Below are 21,650 nucleotides of genomic sequence, written 5' to 3' on the forward strand. Positions count from 1 at the left end.
GGTCCGGGGCCTTAACGTTTTCCGTCAAACTCAAGCATTCAGGGAGTACGGTTGCCCATATTCCGTCAGCTGCCTTTCTTGGACATTATAGGATGCAGGTCTTCTACCAGGGTCAGCCTAAGGTCTGTCACAGGTGTGTCAGCGCCACCCAATTTAGCACAGATTGTACTGTGCATGTCTGTGCTTTATGTGGTGGGGTGGGTCATCTGGCCGCATCCTGTAGGCAGATCCGGTGCCACCTGTGTGGTGCCCTCGGGGACACTTTTAGCCATTGCCCTAGCGCCTTCACCCGTGCAGCGGCCGCTCCGGCTGAGGAGAGCTGGGAAGTTGCTTTGGCTGGGGGAAGGTACGGGCATGGATGGGGTGCAATAGGGCTAGTGAGGAGGGAAAAGGGCCCCACCAAACTAAGGCGGGAGGAAAATCGTAGGAGGAGTAGGAAGCTGGAGAGTGCCCAGGTGATGGGGGTAGCTCCAGCCCCTGCTCCTAAAGCTGGCCCTGTAACCACTGAAGCCCTGGAGGAGAACGTGCTGGATGAGATCAGGAGGCTTCACAAAGAGGAAGTCAATATGGCCGACCCTTCTGATTCCTCCCACTATGAAAGTGTGGATGAGGAGAGTGGGGAGAGGCCTAAAAAGAAAGACAAGGGAAAAAGGAAAGGAAGAAAGCAGAGGTTACAGCCCTCTGTTCCTTGTACTGCAGGCCAGGTCCAAAACGGAAGCCTGACTGTCCCCTCTGATTGACCTGTCAAACTGGTACCTCGTCCTCGATACCATCTCCTCCCCCTCCTTGGAGGGGGAAGGTAAGGGCGGGGTGCCTACGGAGAAAGAGCCTCTGGGCCCTGTCCTATCGAGACACCTTCCTCAGAGGGCAGGGCTAGACCGGGGCCAGCCGGAGACGGGGATCAAATGGATCAATCTCATCTTCTTCGGGGGATGAGGGGGCTAAAAAGAAAGGGAAGCAAAAGTATAAGGTGTGGCCGTCTAATTTAATCACCCTGTATGGCAGCACTCACCCCATTGAAGCTGGCATCTATTAACTGTGCCGGTATAAAGTCAGATATGGTTAGATTTGCAGCCTTTGATTTTGACATTTTCTTTTTACAGGAGACCAGGTTGTCAGATCTAGCCTCTCTTGTTAAAGCCAGAAGAGAGTGGAGGCGCGGGCCCTCCCACTGGTCTCTTGGGGCTGAGCCGTATAGAGGGGTGGCGATCCTTTTTACCGCTCCTGTTGAAATGGGGTGGTGCCTGATCTTAGATGTCTTCATGAAGGGACAAGTATAATATGAGTGTTGGTGTGTAGCTAGGTAAGTTGTGTGGGTAGTGTGGTTTATATCTAAACCAATATATTATAAATAACATTTTCAGCTATAGCGAAATAAGCTATATTTATGTTATGTATAGTAATTTTATTGTATATTTATTTATAGTAATTCATTAATTTAACATTTTTTTGGTTTAGTATAATAGGAGTGTTGGTATGAACTCAAGCTAGTTTAGTTGTGCGTGTAGTGTCGTGTGTAGTGTCGTGTTTGGTTAAAAAAATTTAGCAGTCGTAATTTACTTTAGTTGTAGTGAAGTTAAAAGTAAGCTATATTTATTTTAAAAAGTAATAATAAGACTACTTATTATTATTATTATTATTATTATTATTATTAATAATATATATATATATATATATATTTTTTTTTTTTTATTATTATTTTTTTTTTTTTGCTAAGTATTCATGCCAATTTGAGGTCTGATTTTGTTTAGTTATAGCTGGGCTGGCCGGTTAGGTAGGATTTAGGTTCTGAGGTGGTTTTGTGTTATATTTATTGCTGGTTACCTTTATTTTTGTGTTTTTCTTTAAAAAAGGGAAAGTTTGTATTTATGTTTATAATAATGTTTGTATTTTTGTAAGGTTTTATATTTTCATAATAAAAGAGTTTCAGTGTGAGATGAGCTAGGATTGGCTAAGGCTGCACACACTCCAGACAGCATTTCCTAATTTTGGACTTCTGCCAGGCCATCAGGGGTCCAAAGTCTGTGCAAAAGATAGGGGAAAATGTGTTCTGGACACCTAGTGGCAGCTTTTTTAAACACAAATAAAACATAGAAAACTTCATTTTTTTTAACAAAGTACATTAGAAAGATTTTTATTTACCATAAGGAGTGCAATGACAAAAATTACCGGATTTTCCGGCATATAAGGCGACTGGGCGTATAAGACGACCCCCAACTTTTCCAGTTGAAATATAGAGTTTGGGATATATGCCGTATAAGACTACCCCTTTACCACGATATGGCACCTTACAATTGTTCCCCCACACTAGGTTGTCAGCATAGGTCCCCAACATTAGGTTGGCAGTATAGTTCCCCCCACATTAGGCTGGCAGTATAGTTCCTCTCACATTAGGTTGTAGTTCCCCCACATTAGGTTGTATTTCCTCCACAGTAGGTTGGCAGTATAGTTCCCCCACATTAGGTTTTAGTTCCCCCATATTAGGTTGGCAGTATAGTTCCCCCACATTAGATTGTTGTTCCCCCCACATAAGGCTGGCAGTACAGTTCCCCCCACACTAGTTCCCCCACATTCGTTTGGCAGTATAGTTCCCCCACATTAGGTTGGCAGTATAGTTCCCCCCACACTAGTTCCCCCACATTAGGTTGTAGTTCCCCCCGCATTAGGTTGGCAGTATAGTTCCCCCCACACTAGTTCCCCCACATTAGGTTGGCAGGATAGTTCCCCCACAGACATACAGCCTTCAGCCATATACAGCGTATGGCTGGAGGCTGTATGTCTGTGTACTGCCCGACTTCAGTGCTCTGTCCACAGCTCCGGGGTCACAATCTACTGCTATGGCCTATAGGGCATTGCAGTAGGTCCCAGGAACAGAGGAGCGGCGGTCGTTGCACCGAAGATGACATGCTGGTAACTTAGCATGCGCGCGTCCTCACTGCTTAGCTCCGCTCTGCTCTTACTATGTGCGCATGCATGGGATGTCAGCGAAGTCCCTGGGTACGCTACCTCCCGGCGGCCCCTGCTTTTTTATAGTTAAAGCAAGGCTGCAGAAATCAAGGCTGCAGAAAAGATCTTTCGGGACACAGGGATGTCCCGAATGTGACGGGGGAAGTTAATCTCTTCCGATACGCCCGGGGTATGGATAATCCATACCCCGGGCATCCCGGCCGACTGCAGCACCCGGCGTATAAGACGACACCTGGCGTATAAGATGACCCCCGACTTTTGAGAACATTTTACGGGGTTAAAAAAGTCCTCTTATATGCCGTGAAATACGGTAGTTTTAATGACAGTGCCCATTTGATGACTGGGACAATTTTAATTTTTGCATTTTCGTTTTTTCCTCCTCTTTTAAAATCAATCCCTTTTATTTTTTTGGCTACAGACTCATATGAGGGCTTGTTTTTCGTGCTTTTGTGCTAACAATTGTGCTTTGTAATGACATCTTTCATCTTACATCTCACATTTAAAATATGTACAGTACAACAGAAAGAATATTATTTGCGGGCAGAAATTTATAAGAAAATAGCAATTTTGCAACTTTTGGGGGCTTGGTTTTTAAACAGTGCACTTTATGGTAAAAATGATACATTATCTTTATTCTATAGGTCAATATGATTTAAACAATACCCGATTTATATAGCTTTTCTATTATTGTACTATTTAAACAAAATGCTAACTTTTTTTGTTTTTTTGTGTGAGGAAGATGGCTTGGGTCGTACCAGGGAGCGGAGTCTAAGGTGCCATTGGTTTTCACCAGAGACCGACGCAAAGCGCCACTTGCTACGGCAGGTGGCATCCAGGTCCCTACCCCTCATACGACTTTTTCCACAGGCAGCCGAAGTATAATGTGACGCAGGAAGGATGAGGCACAGATGTAGTCAGGAGCGGCAGGAGGTCAGGACAGGCGGCAATCAAGCAAGGTCAGGTCACGTAGCAGGAGGTCAGAAGGCAGGTGGCACAGGCGCAAGGTCAATATACGTAGCAAGGGATCGGATAAACAGCAAGGCAAGACACAAATATACGCTTTCTCTTGGCAACTAGAGCACAAAGATCCGACAGGGAACAGGAGGAAGTGCCGGAACTAAATAGGATTGGTTTGGGAAAAACACCAATTATTGGTGCACCTGCCCTTTAAATTTAGAAAAGCCAGCGCGCGCAATCCCAGGACGATGGAAGAGACAGGCAGAAGGAGAGGAACAGAGCAGGGCTCGCAAGAGAGTGCGCCCCACAACATGAGGAGAAGGACCGGCAGGGACAGAAGAGGATGGGGCAGAAGGTAAGCGGCAGTCCGAGGTTCTCATGCGGGCGCGTCCCGCAATGCGAACCGCAGCACTGCCGGGAGCAGAGGGCAGAACCCTAACATTGGTATCTATAAAATTGTCATTAACTGACCCCTATAACTTTTTTATTTTTCTGTATATGGGATGTATAAGGGCTAATTTTTTGATCCATGTTTTGAAGTTTTTATAGGTATAATTTTTGTTTTGGTGGGACTTTTTGATTGCTTTTTCTTAATTGTTTTCCAACATATGATGTGGCAAAAAATCTGTATTTTATTTGGTATTTTTTACATTTACGCTGTTTACCGTGTGGGATCAGAAACATTACATTTCAATAGTTTGGACATTAACACACGTGGGGATACCAAATATGTGAAAGAAAAACTTTTTTGTAAAGTGGCAAAATAAGGGGTATATGCTTTTTTACTAGGGGAGGAGGTTTTATATAATTTCAGAGACTTTTTTTTTTTACACCTTTTCCCTTTGGAGACTTTTATATGCAATCATTAGATTGCAATTACTGTATAATGCTATGCATATGGTATAGCATTACACAGTAAGATCGTCGATACACTGATATAGCCTGGCTAAGCCTGGCTACATTGTTGAATCGGCAATCAGGCAGCAGAAGGCAGGTAAGGTGACCCTCCTCCACCATTTTGGCTCATGGAACCCCCGCTATCGCGTTGCAAGGGTTTTGTGAACTCCATTGAGCTGCCGGGATCTTTAACTTTCACTTCAGAGGGTTTAAAGGGTTAAATGCCAGGCATTGCTGCCCGGCATAAGCAGTAAGTGTGAGGCTACTGATAGTAGCTGACACTTGCTGCTCCTGCGCTCGCTTCAAAGCCACTTAAGGATTGTGGGCGTACAGGTACACCCTTGGTCCTTAAAAGGGTATTCCAGGAATTTGTTTTGTTTGACTATGCTACAGGGGCTGTAAAGTTAGTGTAGTTCATGATATAATGTCTGATGGCTGGTCTTGCATTCTTATGTGATCTTTGCTCTGGATGTTAATTTTTAACACCGTATACGAAATTACTCCTGTCTCAGATATTTCCAGTATGCAGTGCAGCCAAGACACTACCTGACTAGTCAGGTGATGACAGGGAGCCTGTTCTGCTTCAATGGGTGGAGCGACCACTGGGAATTTGCAACAACTGGAGGCACCCTGGTTAGAAAGCACTGGTCTTTTGCATGGAATTCAGCTCGTTTGTGGTTCAATGGGTGAGGTGGCTGATGTGTGGGAGGGAGAAAAGTGGAATTATGGAATTTGTTGTAAAAGAGAAAACTCCAACAGGAAAAAGTCAGTTGACAAAAAGACACATTCTTTATGGTAATCTTCAGCATAGCCATTTAACCCAAAGACAAGCACGGATCCTTTCTAAGCATGTCTATTACTGTCTGGCAGGTATGTACTAAAATCCCCTTATGGGGGATAACCTCTTTAAGTACCAGGACGTAAGGGCATACCCGTACACCTGTCATCCATAACAGTTTAAATGATAAAATTCTGTATGTTTGTAGCAATCACTAGAGGGGGCTTACATGCTCATTGCATACAATGTATACATTAAACATTACAATAAGATAGATTCAAAAACACCTTGGCTCCAGGAGGGTAACTATAAGGGATGCAGAGGGTGCTGAGCATCAATGCCCAGGGCCTGAGGGGGCCCATTAGGTATCTCTTTCCTTATCAGGAGACCACTACTATGAATAATTTATTATAGTTGGGGCATTGGGGTGCACATCGTGAAGTTATGCCTCTGCTAGGCTTTCTTTAATGGTGCCTACATGTAGACAGAATTTTGTAATTTAAAGGAGTATTTGTCAGGGACCAACCAGGGAAAATGGAGATTGAGCCTTAAACTGACCTTAAAACATCTCTCCCTGCCTACTTGCCCATCCATCCTAAATGATGGATCGACAACTGGGCGCAGGTCCCTTCCTGTGCTAAAGTGCGTAAAAACACATAATATGCATAGTCAATCACAGACCAGAACAGAAAGAGAAAATTACTAGACAACCAGATATACCAGACAGAATACAAACACCAACAGGCAGAATATAGTGAATAAACAAACAGTTCATCAACCGGATATCAGATAAACGGCAGACATGATAAAATGAACAAGACTAGGCATGATATGAGTATACAGCAGAATCCAGGTGATGAAGGGGATAAACAGAAGAACTGAGAGCCAAAACACTAAACTGAATAGGTAAGTTACTAAGAACTATCACAAGCAGGTACAAGTACAAAGGACAAAGACCAGATCAACCAAACAGGATATAAATATAGGACACTGTTCACACTGGGACACAGAACATACAAACTGGACTCCCCACTCCACTATAGCCAAATAGGCTACTAGCCAGTGGACACACAGAAATATAATACATGAAACACTAAACTAGAACCAGATGAGTCTGAATAGACTCCAGAATACCAAACAGGAAAATAACATACAGAGCCCAGGGCTCAAGCAAGACTCAAACAGTGTGAACACAGACAGAGAAGAATGAACAAACATAATCCTAAAACCGACTAATGTAATACAGACTAAAATACAAGGAGCATGCTATATAACATGGCTAAAAACCCAGATAAAATGGCAAGATAAATACAAGGTTAATGCTCAAGCAGACATAGTCAGAATATAGCACAAACAGACATAGTAGTATTGCAGTCAATAACCAGCACCAGAATGCAGGAGAACTCTGGCTAAATAACTCCACCCGAGTTCTCATTCGCTCAGAGCATTAACTAGTCCCTATCCAGGTTGAATAGCAAACTGCTCTGAACAAACTAGTGTGTGAATACAGACCTAAACAGAAAAATACAAAAACAAATAAGTAGACATTACAGTATTGTACTGCAGGATAATTTATCCCCTATCCATAGTATCTGATTGCGGGGGCCCCATCCCTTCCCATGAAAGTGGCTGTGTCAACCACAGCCCGAAGCTCCTTGCACAGAGCGGAGAATGCTCTATGCACAAGGAGAGCTGGGCGCCAAGCAGGAGATAGCGGGGGTTCTGGCGGCTGGACCCCCCCGTGACCAGAAACTTATCACAGGGGGGATGGGTAGGGGATAAATTGCCCTGTACCACAGTAGTCCTTTATCTGTTGGTCTATGTAAGTAATTTGGACCTCCATAAAGAAAAAAATAGAACCCTGACCTCTATAAATATATATTATATATTATATGAAATGAATCAGCCATAGTGTTATTCATAGAGGAAAAAATGTTAGTGACTGAATCATATGCTGCAACATACCTGAAGCCTTCTTCATGACAGGATCTGCAGGATGGTAGATCAGTTTTCTCACCTCAAGCTCCGTATATATATCTAAAGCATTTATTCACTTAATTCATTTTACATTAAATCAAATTAAAATAGACACAATCAAGCAAATTTTGAAAGCATGAAATGTGTTTTAATTCAAATGTAGAATTAAATCAATAGACTTTGCAATTGCCTTCTATGTAATAAAAAAGAACCCTATCACCATGGTTACCAGCTCTTTCAAAATAAAGCACATTCATAAGGAAACATTAGAAATACTTTACCGAACTATAATATAGGATTTTATCCTAATGAAAATATTTAGCATAATCTAGATTATGAACAAAATACAAGTGCATTTTATTTTGTAACAACCAAGGCGGGACATAACAGAACAGGGTTCATTGATTTTGTGTTTGCATAAAGGGGTACCCCTTTAAGTCAGGGCTCATTCACACTTCTTTATATACAGATACGCAGTTTGGGTAATTTTTTTTTTTTTATAATTTTCAAATTTTTTGGCTCCAAGTTGTTTCCATTTTTGTTCCATATTTTGTTATGAGTTGTCTATTATAATTTGCTTCATTTTTTTAAAGGATTAACTGTATTTTTGCTGTTTTGATAAGGTTGCTAAAATACAGATAAAAAGGAATCTCCCAAAGACAGAACATGCATTTTTAAATTCTACCTGTTGACTTCTATGGGCTGTAAGCAGGGGTATAGCTATAGATGTAGTAGTTGCATCTGGGCCCTGGTGCCCAAGAGGGCCCCAAAGAGACCAGCATTATAATTGGCATATGGGGCCCTGTTGCAGATTTAACATCGGGGCCCAGAAGCTACAAGCTACGCCTAAGCAAGCATCTGGTAAAATGGAAGATGGGACATATGTATCATTGTAGCCTCTTGTGTCAGTGAGATATGACTGGAGTTTGGCTCAGGATTTTGGGAGTGGATGAAGGTTCAGGAGCTAAAGTCACTCCCATACTTAAAGGGATATTCCAGGAAAAACCTTTTTTAGATATATCAACTGGCTCCAGAAAGTTAAACAGATTTGTAAATTACGTCTATTAAAAAATCTTAATCCTTTCAGTACTTATGAGCTTCTGAAGTTAAGGTTGTTCTTTTCTGTCTAAATCCTGTCTGATGACACCTGTCTCGGGAAATGCCCAGTTTAGAAGAGGTTTGCCATGGGGATTTGTTTTAAACTGGGAGTTTCCCGAGACAGGTGTCATCAGACAGGATTTAGACAGAAAAGAACAACCTTAACTTCAGAAGCTCATAAGTACTGAAACGATTAAGATTATTTAATAGAAGTAATTTACAAATCTGTTTAACTTTCTGGAGCCAGTTGATATATAAAAAAAAGTTATTTCCTGGAATACCCCTTTAAGTTTTGGTGTGTGTTGGAGTCCTGAACCTTATCTCACAGGTGTGTGAGCACTGACAGACAGAAGTTGCTCTGAAGCAGATCATCTCATTTATGGTATGTTAGATACTGATATACAAAATGAAAAAGATTGACTTTGGGACTGAACATGCAAAGTTTGGGGTGAGAATTTTATGTTTATGTATATGTTATACTGCATGCAAGCGGAACTTCCTGCTGTTCAAAGGACTAAGACTGTACAAAAACAGATGAGTTTGAATATGCCAAAAAAAAAAAAAACGCCTTGTGCCCGAAAAATATAACTGTGTGAAAGCGAATAAAACCATTTATATATTGGTACCATTTATTCAGTGAAAAAAAAAATCAATTTTAACACAGAGACAGTGCGGCAAAAAAGTATTTAGTCAGCCACCAATTGTGCAAGTTCTCCCACTTAAAAAGATGAGAGAGGCCAGTAATTTTCATCATAGGTGTACCTCAACTATGAGAGACATAATAAGAAAAATAAAATCCATAAAATCTAGTGATGTCCCGATACCATTTTTTTAAGACCGAGTACGACTACCAATACTTTAATTCTAGTACTCGCTAATACCAAGTACGAGTACTTTTATTTTAAAGATAATATGACAACAGGGTTACCCGGTTTCTGGCACTGCTTACCGTGCTGATATGTGGGTTCCTTGTTGTGTACAATGGAGGCGGCTGCTGTAATATGAGCCAAGATTTCTCTCTTCTCCATTGGGGAGAACAGGGAATTTGCATTGGCAGCAAAACCGATGTCTTCGGAGCGATTGCGCTGCTGTTCACATGGTAAGCAGCGGTAGAAACCAGGTCACTTGCACTATCTACCTAAAAAATTCAAGTTAGTGCAGGTGACTCTGCTGTAAGATAGCAGTATAGATAGTTGCAGACATTAGACTGCAGCCCCCCCCCCCCCTTGTAGCCAGCAGGCCCCCCTTGTAGCCATCAGGTAGCATCCCCTTGTAGGTAGTATAGATAGTTGCAGACATTTGCCAACAGGACCCCCCCTTGTAGCAAGCAGGACTCCACCTGTAGACAGAAGCCCCCTTTGTAGCCAACAGTCCCCCTTTGTAGCCAGCAGTCCCCCCCTTTGTAGCCAGCAGGACCCCCCCCCCCCCTGTAGACAGCAGCCCCCCTTTGTAGCCAGGAATAGCCCCCTGTAGATAGCAGTCCCCCTTTGTAGCCAGCAGCCCCCCCCCCCCTTTGTAGTTGCTCACTGTCCGGTGTCGCCGCTCCGCAGCCCCGTTCTTATCACTGCTGCTGCCCTGTTCTGCCGTCCGCATTATGGCATCTAATGGAGGAGCATGTGACAAACATGTCGCTCTGCATCCTCCGTAGCGTTACGCTGGGCGCAGTGGAGGGATGTGTATGTCACATGCTCCTCCATAAGACGCCATAATGCGGACGGCAGAATGGGGCAGTGATGCAAACCGAAGGACGGAGCAGCGAAGCACTACACCGGTATCAGATTTGGCTCCATGCAGATGCCTGGTATCGGCCTTGATACTAGTATCAGTATTGAGACATCTCTAATAAAATCACATTGTCTGATTGTTGAAGAATTTTTTGGAAAATTATGGTAGAAAATTATTATTTGGTCACCTACAAACAAGCAAGATTTCTGGCTCTCACAGACCCATAACTTCTTCTTTAAGAGTCTCCTCTGTCCTCCACTCGTTACCTTTATTAATGGCACCTGTCCCCAACCTCAAACAGTCACACCCCAAACTCCACTATGGCCAAGACCAAAGAGCTGTCGAAAGACACCAGAAACAAAATTGTAGACCTGCACCAGGCTGGGAAGACTGAATCTGCAATAAGCAAGCAGCTTGGTGTGAAGAAATCAACTGTGGAAGCAATTATTAGAAAATGGAAGAGATACAAGACCACTGATAATCTCCCTCGATCTGGGGCTCCACGCAAGATCTCATCCCGTGGTAGAAAAAGGATCACAAATACGGTGAGGAAAAATCCCAGAACCACACAGGGACCTAGTGAATAACCTGCAGAGAGCTGGGACCAAAATAACAAAGGCTACCATCAGTAACACACTACGCCGCCAGAGACTCAAATCATACAGTGCCAGATGTGTCCCCCTGCTCAAGCCAGTACATGTCTGGGCCCCTCTGAAGCTTGCTAGAGAGCATTTGGATGATCCAGAAGAGTATTGGGAGAATGCAATATGGTCAGATGAAACCAAAGTAGAACTTTTTGGTAAAAACTCAACTTGTAGTGTTTGGAGGAGAAAGAATGCTGAGTTGTATCCAAAGAACACTATACCTAATGTGAGGCATGGGGGTGGAAACATCATGCTTTGGGGCTGTTTTTCTGCTAAGGGACCTGGACGACTGATCCATGTACAGGAAAGAATGAATGGGGCCATGTATTGTGAGATTTTGAGTGAAAACCTCCTTCCATCAGCAAGGGCATGAAAGATGAAACGTTGCTGGGTCTTTCAGCATGACAATTATCCCAAACACACCACCCAGGCAATGAAGGAGTGGCTGTGTAAGAAGCATTGCAAGGTCCTGGAGTGGCCTAGCCAGTCTCCAGATCTCAACCCATAGAAAACCTTTGGAGGGAGTTGAAAGTCCGTGTTGTCCAGCTACAGCCCTAAAACATCACTGCTCTAGGGAAGATCTGCATGGAGAAATGGGCCAAAATACCAGCAACAGTGTTTGAAAACCTTGTGAAGACTTACAGAAAACATTTGACCTCTGTCATTGCCAACAAATGGTATATAACAAAGTATTGAGATAAACTTCTGTTATTGACAAAATTATTATTTTTCACCATAAATTGCAAATAAATTCTTTAAAAATGTGATTTTTTCATTATGTCTCTCATAGTTGAGGTATACCTATGATGAAAATTACAGGCTTCTCTTATCTTTTTAAGTGGGAGAACTTGCACAACTGGTGGCTGAATAAATACTTTTTTGCCCCACTGTATATGGAAGTGTAAATGAGACTTAGGTCACAGTTATTAAAGTTTTAGCCAAATCTCTAATGTCAGTAAAACATATAATTGTAATAAAGGGGAATAAGAATGTCTAGAATTATCAAAATATGGCCGATGTCTTCTAAAAATAGCACCACTCCTGTCTACAAGTTATAACTTGTATTGCAGTTCAGCTCCATAGAAGTAAATGGGGCTTAGCTGCAATACCACACATAATCTGTGGAAAGGTGTGGCAATGTTTTTAAAAGAAACAGCTATGTTTTTCTAATTCTGGTCACCCCAATTAAATAGGTACTTTACTACTTTAAAACGCATACCTTATTCGCATGATAGGCGATAAATGTCTAATCCCTGTGGGCACACGCACCATGTACTGCCTATGGAAGCGCTGGAGATACCCGAGTACAATGCTTGTGCATCTCTGTAGTTTCCTTAGAGAATGCATGGAGTGCATGCCGGAACGCCCATCCATGCATAGAAAGAGAATGGCCCCATTCTGAAGATTGCAGGGGGAGGTCAGACCAGCCTGAAATCAGATACTTATCTCCTATCCTGCAGATTGGGGATTAGTTTGGGGACAAAGGAAAATCATTTAGAATCAGTCCTCAAAAACGTGCTTAATTTTTTTTATAGATTTCTTTCTTTTTGTTTACTTTTTTTCCGCTAAGATCTACTTTGCAAAGTTGAAATATGCAGTGTCTTCAATCTAAGGTACAAACAACTGAAATCATCAGGAACTATAAATTGTTTTGTTCCCAAAACCATATTATTCAGTATGCTCTATCACTTGTTAAAGGGGTACTCTGGTGGAGAACTTTGTTTTTTAAATCAACTGGTGCCAGAAAATTAAACAGATTTGTAAATAACTTCTATTAAAAAATCTTAATCCTTCCAGTACTTATTAGCATCTGTATACTACAGAGGAAATTATTCTTTTTGGATTTATTTTCTGTCAGGAACACAGTGCTCTCTGCTGACACCTCTGTCCATTTTAGGAAATAAAATAATTTCCTCTGTAGTACATAAGAACTGGAAGGATAAAGATTTTTTAATAGAAGTTATTTACAAATCTGTTTAACTTTCTGGCATTAGTTGATAAAAAATAAAAAGTTTTCCACCGTAGTACCCCTTTCAATTGCAGAATTTGAGTAATGAGAGGTTCTGCAAACACTGCTAAAAAATACTGGTGTGTTGATCCCTGCCAAGATGCCCCTTACATCTCAACTTGCTGAAGCTCTGTTCTATTTGGGTATACTCACTTGGCCCATTCCCATTCATCTGGCTGGCAGAACTTAAATGCTGCCAAAACATATTCCAATAGATGAATTAAACTGATTTTTAGTCACAAAAATGCTAACAAAATATCTGCCAACATGGGAATGTCTTAAGGGTGATTTAAAAACTTTCAAAAGGAATGGGAAATGTAAAGAAAGACTTATACTTCTGCTTCTTGCTGGATCCACTTTGGGCTTTTTCTCAAAATGCCACAACAAATATGTGAAACCATCCATAGGCTGGGTTCATACATAGTATTTTGGTCACTATTTTCATATTTTTATCAGTATTTTTAACCGAAACCAGGAGTGGGTCCAAAACACAGAAAAAAGTGCAAATCTTTCCATAAAATTTTTTCTCTGTATTAGTTCTACCCTTGGTTTTGGCTGAAAATACAGATTACTTACAATTAGTTGTTGCCTGTGCTTCCTGTAACCTGCAACTCCCCAGCACTCACAAGGTCAGACTCATTCACTCAACTGAAAAGGATGTCAAATGTTAATATAAATGACACTAACACTTTATGCCTATTTCACAAAGTGTAGTATTGATCTGCGTTCCACATCCGTCCGCATAGGCAAAAAATTTTTATTTTTCAATGGGTGAATTTAGGCTGGGTTCACACATCAATCTCATCAAGTTGGTTAGATGCAATCCTGGGAAGGCCAAATTCCCTATCAATTGTAAGTCTCTGGTATAACAATATTCACACATCGTGAAATTACATGAAAAATATGGCTGTAAAATGTGCATAAAAATGGCCGTATTTTTATTGTAGTAATTAGAGTTGGGCAAATTTTTGAAAAATTTGATTCGGCCAATTTGCCCAATTATCTGAAAAAATTTGGTTCGATCCGAATATATTTGCGGCAAATCACTATTAAAAATTGCTATTTTGGGGCTACAGAGAGCCTCATTAGGTGTGTACAACACTTTTCCTTGCTGTAACATGCATAGGGAGTGCCCTGCCTGCACTATGGTTGCTTACAGTCTTTAAATGGGAGTGCTTCCTATGATGATCTCAATTGGCAGACTATAAAACTATTTCTAAACTCTTCCTGCCTGCCTGCCTGAAGTGATGAGCGCTTGAGGTTGATGGATTTCCCCAGTGCTGATTTGTATTGTCAGTAATGCTGATTAGTGACCAAATAGTATCTTCTCTCTCTAGCCAGAATGAATGCGGGATTGAGGTGAATGGATTCGCCACTGTAAAGATCTGTATTGTCAGTAACGGTGATTAGAGCACACTCACAGTCTCTGCTCTCGGAAATGCCTGTCTTCGGCAATGGCTGCCAAATATATATGGCTGTGACATCACAGGGCAGGCTGACTGCGGATAGGCTGCATGCCCCCATGTGATTCAGGTTGATCCCACCTACCCTCCTTCCCAGACTTCCTTGCCCCACATCTTCACAGGTGTAGCCGCCATTTTAGCCTCCCGCGCCGCCATTTTAGCCCCCCAACCTGCACAAAAAGTGGTGAATGAAGTGATTCATTACCACGATACGCAAGGAAATTTGGATTCATTCAGAATCACATTTTTCATGAAATTCGGAACAAATTCGACTTTGTCTGCTTCGATTCGCCCATCTCTAGTAGTAATGTGCTCAATACTAGTACTTAGAAAAGTGTCCGTAAGTGCAAACAGTTTAAATAAACAGCTGTAATTAAAATGTTGGAATCAGGTTTATTTGTGATTTTACAATTTGTGAACCCAGCATTAGGCTATTTTCAAACACAGTTTTTGGATCTGTAAATAAGGGTATATTCAAACGGCAGAATTTCCGCACATCCACACCAATTCCGCTTCCGCATTCATTTGGGTGGTTTCTGGCATGTGTGGATTTTGTGCGCAATTGGTGTGGAATAGGTGTGGAATCCGTGCAGAATCCGCATGCCGAATTTCAGAAGTGTGAATGGGTGTGCAGAATCCCATAGAAGTCTATTGAGCTTTAATTTGAGGTGTAATCTGCATGCAGAATATGTGCGGAATTCTGCATGCGGAAATTCTGCCATGTGGATAGACCCTAAGGTTCAGAAAACAATGTGTGAACATAGCCCAAATCGGCACTGCATGAATTAGCCTAACCTAGTTATTTCAGCAAAATACATTACATTTTCTAATATTACATTTCAAAACAAGTTTGCAAATCTTTTAGGAATGTTACACACAATCATTCCTGTATTTAGCATTGTGATTAGCCTTGTTTACAAGCCATTTTCATATATATATATATATATATATATATATATATATATATATATATATATATATATTAGATTATTCTCAAATTCGTACTTGATCTCAATATAGCCAAACGCCTAACAAAAGCAAAAGTCACTTTTAAGGCTTTATGAAGTCAATGTTTAACAATAAAAGTGATACAATGACATAAAATGACAGTTAAGACATCAATAAAATAGTGACTTGTAGCTTCAGATTTAAACCAATAACTTACAGTATCTTAAAAATTGACACAATCACTCTATACCTGCAAGCTGTCCAAATTATAGGTATAAAATACTGTCATAAATACAGTCTATCTTAATTAAATTACTTCTTGCTGATTAAAACAAAATCAAATTAAAAAGTACAGAGATGTATAAAATAAGGCAAATAAAACAAATGCATATGGATAATGTCACAATTTTAGAAGGTCATTATTTTTATGCTTTATCTTATTCATATGCAGTTAATAAGGTAAACCATGAACAGTTCTGCACAAATGTACTTGTGTAAATTTTACAAAGCCAGCATTGCTACAACGCAAGTTTTGGGGCCCATAAAAAATGATGAAGAACTCACTTATTATTCAAAAATATTGAACCTTTTAATGGACCCAATTATGGAGGCAAACATTACAAATAAGTAAACGTTAAATGTACGACATGCTGAAAAAAGGTCTAACCGGCATATTCAGTCTTATTATCAGTACAGTAGGGCGCTGGTTATAAAATATGCTTGATCAAGCTTCTTCATACTGCAACGTGTTGGGTCTGAAATAATATATGGACAGGATATCACTACTTGTTTCCACGTTGAGCTACAGTAGTCATGCACTCAACAGTTCTAGTGTTCCCAGAAGAGTCCAAGACTTTGGGAAAGATTGTGCTCTTGTTGTTTTTTTATATGACAATTGGATCAAGTTCTGTTGGGCATTTTCTTCACAATGGCTTTGCATTATAGAATGTTTATAGACTTCCTCCTTATGTGTTCTCTCAGTAAGCCTTCATCTCTGCATTGAATTACAGCTATCGAGTAACCTAATAGAAGAAGAAAATAGAAGAATTAGACTTAGTATTAGTTTAATGTATTTATTTTTTTGGACTTACTATTTTACAGTGATGTAATAGATATAGTTTGCACTATATGAGGATCAGATTCTTGTGTTAAAGAACTCTATTCCAATCAAAACTGTGTAATACCGAGTGCAAAGCTAGAAGGAGCAGGGCAGCCGTCACCATTTCTGTTAGTTGAATTGCATTTCTGAATGTCATGCTCTTTTTTCCATGTTTTTTTCTGTTTTTGTTGGATATATAAATTTCAACAGCATAAAGATCCTTGTGACTTACACTAAGTTTACATTGCTGTTGTTCTTCGTCTCGTCCTGGGTCAGTCCATTCAGCTCTTTTTTTGTGCCAAACAGCCTCCAAACATATGAGAGCACAACTGACTCCATCAGGTCATCACTGGGTCCCGAGGGATTGACTAAAATGGGATCAGGTGATCAAAAAATAGTGCATGCAGCCAACGGCAATGTGAAAGAGTCCTTACCTGTTTAGTAAATACATAGGTTTCTTTACAAAATGTGTGTCCAAAATGTTTCTGTTTCATTATTTTCTGTCAATTTGAAAAGGAGCCAGTGGTTCCATACTGTAAGTAACATCGCGAAGACTCTAAAAAGTTTAAAAATAGGACTGCTTGCTCACATGTTCAAAAGCCATTAGAGACTGAGGTTGGGAAAGAGCATGTACTGTCAGCTGAGCAAGAAGGGATAGGGGGAAACTTATCTTCTTAACGCCAGAAAGTTGGTATAAAAAGTAAAAAAAAAAAAATTTGTGCAAGCCTCAAAATTCAGTATTTTGCTCCAAAATTAGCAGCTGATTCGCACAAGGTGACTTTTTTTTACACAAGGTTTATGGCGTGAGCATTGATAAATTGTGTGTAATTGTACGGAAAAGGAAATAAAAGTGTTTGCTACTTGCACGCTGAAAAGACTGATCACCGTGGTTCTGGAAAAGGGTACTAACAAGTGGCAGGGCATTCTGTGATAGGGGATAGTTTCACTTAGCTCTATTGTGGCATATAAGGTGTGAGACAACCTGGCCCAAAGGCCAAGCATCTGCAACTGTTCTTCTCTTCACCTGTTCAAATCAATGGGGGAGATTTATAAAAAAAAAAACCTGTCCAGAAGAAAAGTTGCTGAGTTGCCCATAGCAACCAATCAGATTGCTTCTTTAATTTTTCAAAAGGCTTCTGAAAAATGAAAGAAGCAATCTGGTTGCTATTGGCAACTCAGCAACTTTTCCTCTGGACAAGTTTTCATAAATCTCCCCAATGTGTGGTAGAAATCATCAAGCTATGTACCTCTGCTAGTCCGTAACCAATATGCACTTAAAGTGACAGTAATAGTTGAGCCTTACAATATTAAGAAAAATAAGGGGGGATATTTATCAACGTTTGTGTCACGATGCCGGCTGGCAGGTAGTGGATCCTCTGTGCCAGAGAGGGATTGGCGTGGACCGTGCTAGTGGATCGGTTCTAAGTCACTACTGGTTTTCACCAGAGCCCGCCGCAAAGCGGGATGGTCTTGCTGCGGCGGTAGTGACCAGGTCGTATCCACTAGCAACGGCTCAACCTCTCTGGCTGCTGAAGATAGGCGCGGTACAAGGGAGTAGACAGAAGCAAGGTCGGACGTAGCAGAAGGTCGGGGCAGGCAGCAAGGATCGTAGTCAGGGGCAACGGCAGGAGGTCTGGAACACAGGCTAGGAACACACAAGGAAACGCTTTCACTGGCACGATGGCAACAAGATCCGGCGAGGGAGTGAAGGGGAAGTGAGGTGATATAGGGAAGTGCACAGGTGTTAACACTAATTGGAACCACTGCGCCAATCAGCGGCGCAGTGGCCCTTTAAATCGCAAAGACCCGGCGCGCGCGCGCCCTAGGGAGCGGGGCCGCGCGCGCCGGGACAGGACTGACGGAGAGCGAGTCAGGTACGGGAGCCGGGGTGCGCATCGCGAGCGGGCGCTACCCGCATCGCGAATCGCATCCCGGCTGGAGGCGGTATCGCAGCGCCCCGGGTCAGTGGAACTGACCGGAGCGCTGCAGTGAGGAGAGTGTAGCGAGCGCTCCGGGGAGGAGCGGGGACCCGGAGCGCTCGGCGTAACAGTACCCCCCCCCTTGGGTCTCCCCCTCTTCTTGGAGCCTGAGAACCTGAGGACCAGACTTTTGTCCAGGATATTGTCCTCAGGTTCCCAGGACCTCTCTTCTGGACCACAACCCTCCCAATCCACTAAAAAGAAGGTTTTCCCTCTGACCTTTTTTGATGCTAAAATCTCTTTGACGGAGAAGATGTCCGAGGAGCCGGAGACAGGAGTGGGAGGAACAGATTTGGGAGAGAAACGGTTAATGATAAGTGGTTTAAGAAGAGAAACGTGAAAGGCATTAGGAATACGAAGAGAAGGAGGAAGAAGAAGTTTGTAAGAGACAGGATTAATCTGGCGCAAAATTTTGAAAGGACCAAGATAGCGTGGTCCCAACTTATAGCTAGGGACACGGAAGCGGACATATTTAGCGGAGAGCCATACCTTGTCTCCAGGGGAAAAAATGGGAGGAGCTCTTCTTTTCTTATCCGCGAATTTCTTCATGCGTGAAGAAGCCTGTAAGAGAGAATTTTGGGTCTCTCTCCATATGATGGAAAGATCACGAGAAATTTCATCCACAGCGGGCAGACCAGAGGGCAAGGGGGTAGGGAGGGGAGGAAGAGGGTGACGGCCGTACACCACGAAAAATGGGGATTTGGAGGAAGATTCAGAGACTCTGAAATTATACGAGAATTCGGCCCAAGGTAGAAGATCTGCCCAGTCATCCTGGCGGGAGGAAACAAAATGTCGTAAATAATCACCCAAGATCTGGTTAATTCTTTCTACTTGTCCATTGGATTGAGGATGGTATGCAGAAGAAAAATTTAATTTAATCTTGAGTTGTTTACAGAGAGCCCTCCAGAATTTAGACACGAATTGGACGCCTCTATCCGAGACGATCTGCGTAGGCAACCCGTGAAGACGAAAAATGTGTACAAAAAATTGTTTAGCCAACTGAGGCGCTGAAGGAAGACCAGGAAGAGGGATGAAATGTGCCATTTTGGAGAATCGATCAACGACCACCCAAATAACAGTGTTGCCATGGGATGGGGGTAAGTCAGTAATAAAATCCATACCAATCAGAGACCAAGGCTGTTCGGGGACAGGCAGAGGATGAAGAAAACCAGCGGGCTTCTGGCGAGGAGTCTTATCCCGGGCACAGATAGTGCAGGCTCGCACAAAGTCCACCACATCAGTCTCTAGAGTCGGCCACCAATAGAAGCGAGAGATGAGTTGCACAGATTTCTTGATGCCCGCATGACCTGCGAGATGGGAGGAGTGACCCCATTTGAGGATTCCGAGGCGTTGGCGTGGAGAAACAAAGGTCTTTCCTGGAGGAGTTTGCCTGATGGAGGCTGGAGAAGTGGAAATCAGGCAGTCAGGAGGAATGATGTGTTGAGGAGAGAGTTCAACTTCAGAAGCATCTGAGGAACGAGAGAGAGCATCGGCCCTAATGTTCTTATCGGCAGGCCGAAAGTGAATTTCAAAATTAAATCGGGCAAAGAACAGAGACCACCTGGCCTGACGAGGATTCAGCCGTTGGGCAGACTGGAGGTAGGAGAGGTTCTTGTGATCGGTGTAAATAATAACTGGAAATCTTGATCCCTCCAGCAGATGCCTCCATTCCTCAAGTGCTAATTTAATGGCTAGAAGCTCTCGATCCCCGATGGAGTAGTTCCTCTCCGCCGGAGAGAAGGTCCTAGAAAAAAAACCACAAGTAACAGCATGCCCGGAAGAGTTTTTTTGTAGAAGGACAGCTCCAGCTCCCACTGAGGAGGCATCAACCTCCAATAGGAAGGGTTTAGATGGGTCAGGTCTGGAGAGCACGGGAGCCGAAGAAAAGGCAGACTTGAGCCGTTTAAAGGCGTCTTCCGCTTGAGGAGGCCAAGACTTGGGATCGGCATTTTTTTTGGTTAAAGCCACAATAGGAGCCACAACGGTAGAAAAATGTGGAATAAATTGCCTGTAATAATTGGCGAACCCCAAAAAACGTTGGATGGCACGGAGTCCGGAGGGGCGTGGCCAATCTAAGACGGCAGAGAGTTTGTCTGGATCCATTTGTAGTCCCTGGCCAGAGACCAAGTATCCTAGGAAAGGAAGAGATTGGCATTCAAACAGACATTTCTCTATTTTGGCATAGAGTTGATTGTCACGAAGTCTCTGAAGAACCATACGGACATGCTGGCGGTGTTCTTCTAGATTGGCAGAAAAAATCAGGATATCGTCCAGATATACAACAACACAGGAGTATAGGAGATCACGAAAAATTTCATTAACAAAGTCTTGGAAGACGGCAGGGGCGTTGCACAGGCCAAAGGGCATGACCAGATACTCAAAGTGTCCATCTCTGGTGTTAAATGCCGTTTTCCATTCATCCCCCTCTCTGATGCGGATGAGATTATAAGCACCTCTTAAGTCCAGTTTGGTAAAGATGTGGGCACCTTGGAGGCGATCAAAGAGTTCAGAGATGAGGGGTAGGGGGTAGCGGTTCTTAACCGTGATTTTATTAAGACCGCGGTAGTCAATGCAAGGACGTAGAGAGCCATCTTTTTTGGACACAAAGAAAAATCCGGCTCCGGCAGGAGAGGAGGATTTACGGATAAAGCCCTTTTTTAAATTTTCCTGGACGTATTCAGACATGGCAAGAGTCTCTGGGACGGACAGAGGATAGATTCTGCCCCGGGGTGGAGTAGTGCCCGGGAGGAGGTCAATAGGACAATCATAAGGCCTGTGAGGAGGTAGAGTCTCAGCTTGTTTTTTGCAAAAAACGTCCGCAAAGTCCATATAGGCCTTAGGGAGACTGGTTACAGGAGGAACCACAGAGTCACGGCAAGGGTTACTGGGAACCGGTTTTAGGCAGTCCTTGGAACAAGAGGGCCCCCAACTCCTGATCTCCCCAGTGGACCAATCCAGGGTTGGGGAATGGAGTTGAAGCCAGGGAAGTCCAAGGAGAATTTCAGAAGTGCAATTGGGGAGGACCAAAAGTTCAATCCTCTCGTGATGAGATCCGATGCACATTAGAAGGGGCTCCGTGCGGAAACGTATGGTACAGTCCAATCTTTCAT

The 21,650-nt window shown here is 42.5% G+C and overlaps 1 protein-coding gene across 1 annotated transcript in view; it reads right to left on the reverse strand.

Annotated features, from left to right (window-relative positions):
• Positions 1-15,511: 15,511 nt before the first annotated feature.
• Positions 15,512-21,650, reverse strand: part of TAFA2 (TAFA chemokine like family member 2) — a 250,654-nt gene continuing 244,515 nt past the window's right edge. The window contains exon 6 of the mRNA XM_056574034.1: positions 15,512-16,484. Coding sequence (XP_056430009.1) covers positions 16,473-16,484 — 12 coding nt within the window. The 3' untranslated portion in view covers positions 15,512-16,472. The remainder of the gene's footprint in view (positions 16,485-21,650) is intronic.

The sequence above is a fragment of the Hyla sarda genome, chromosome 4 (genome assembly GCF_029499605.1).
Source record: "Hyla sarda isolate aHylSar1 chromosome 4, aHylSar1.hap1, whole genome shotgun sequence".
NCBI lineage: Eukaryota > Metazoa > Chordata > Amphibia > Anura > Hylidae > Hyla > Hyla sarda.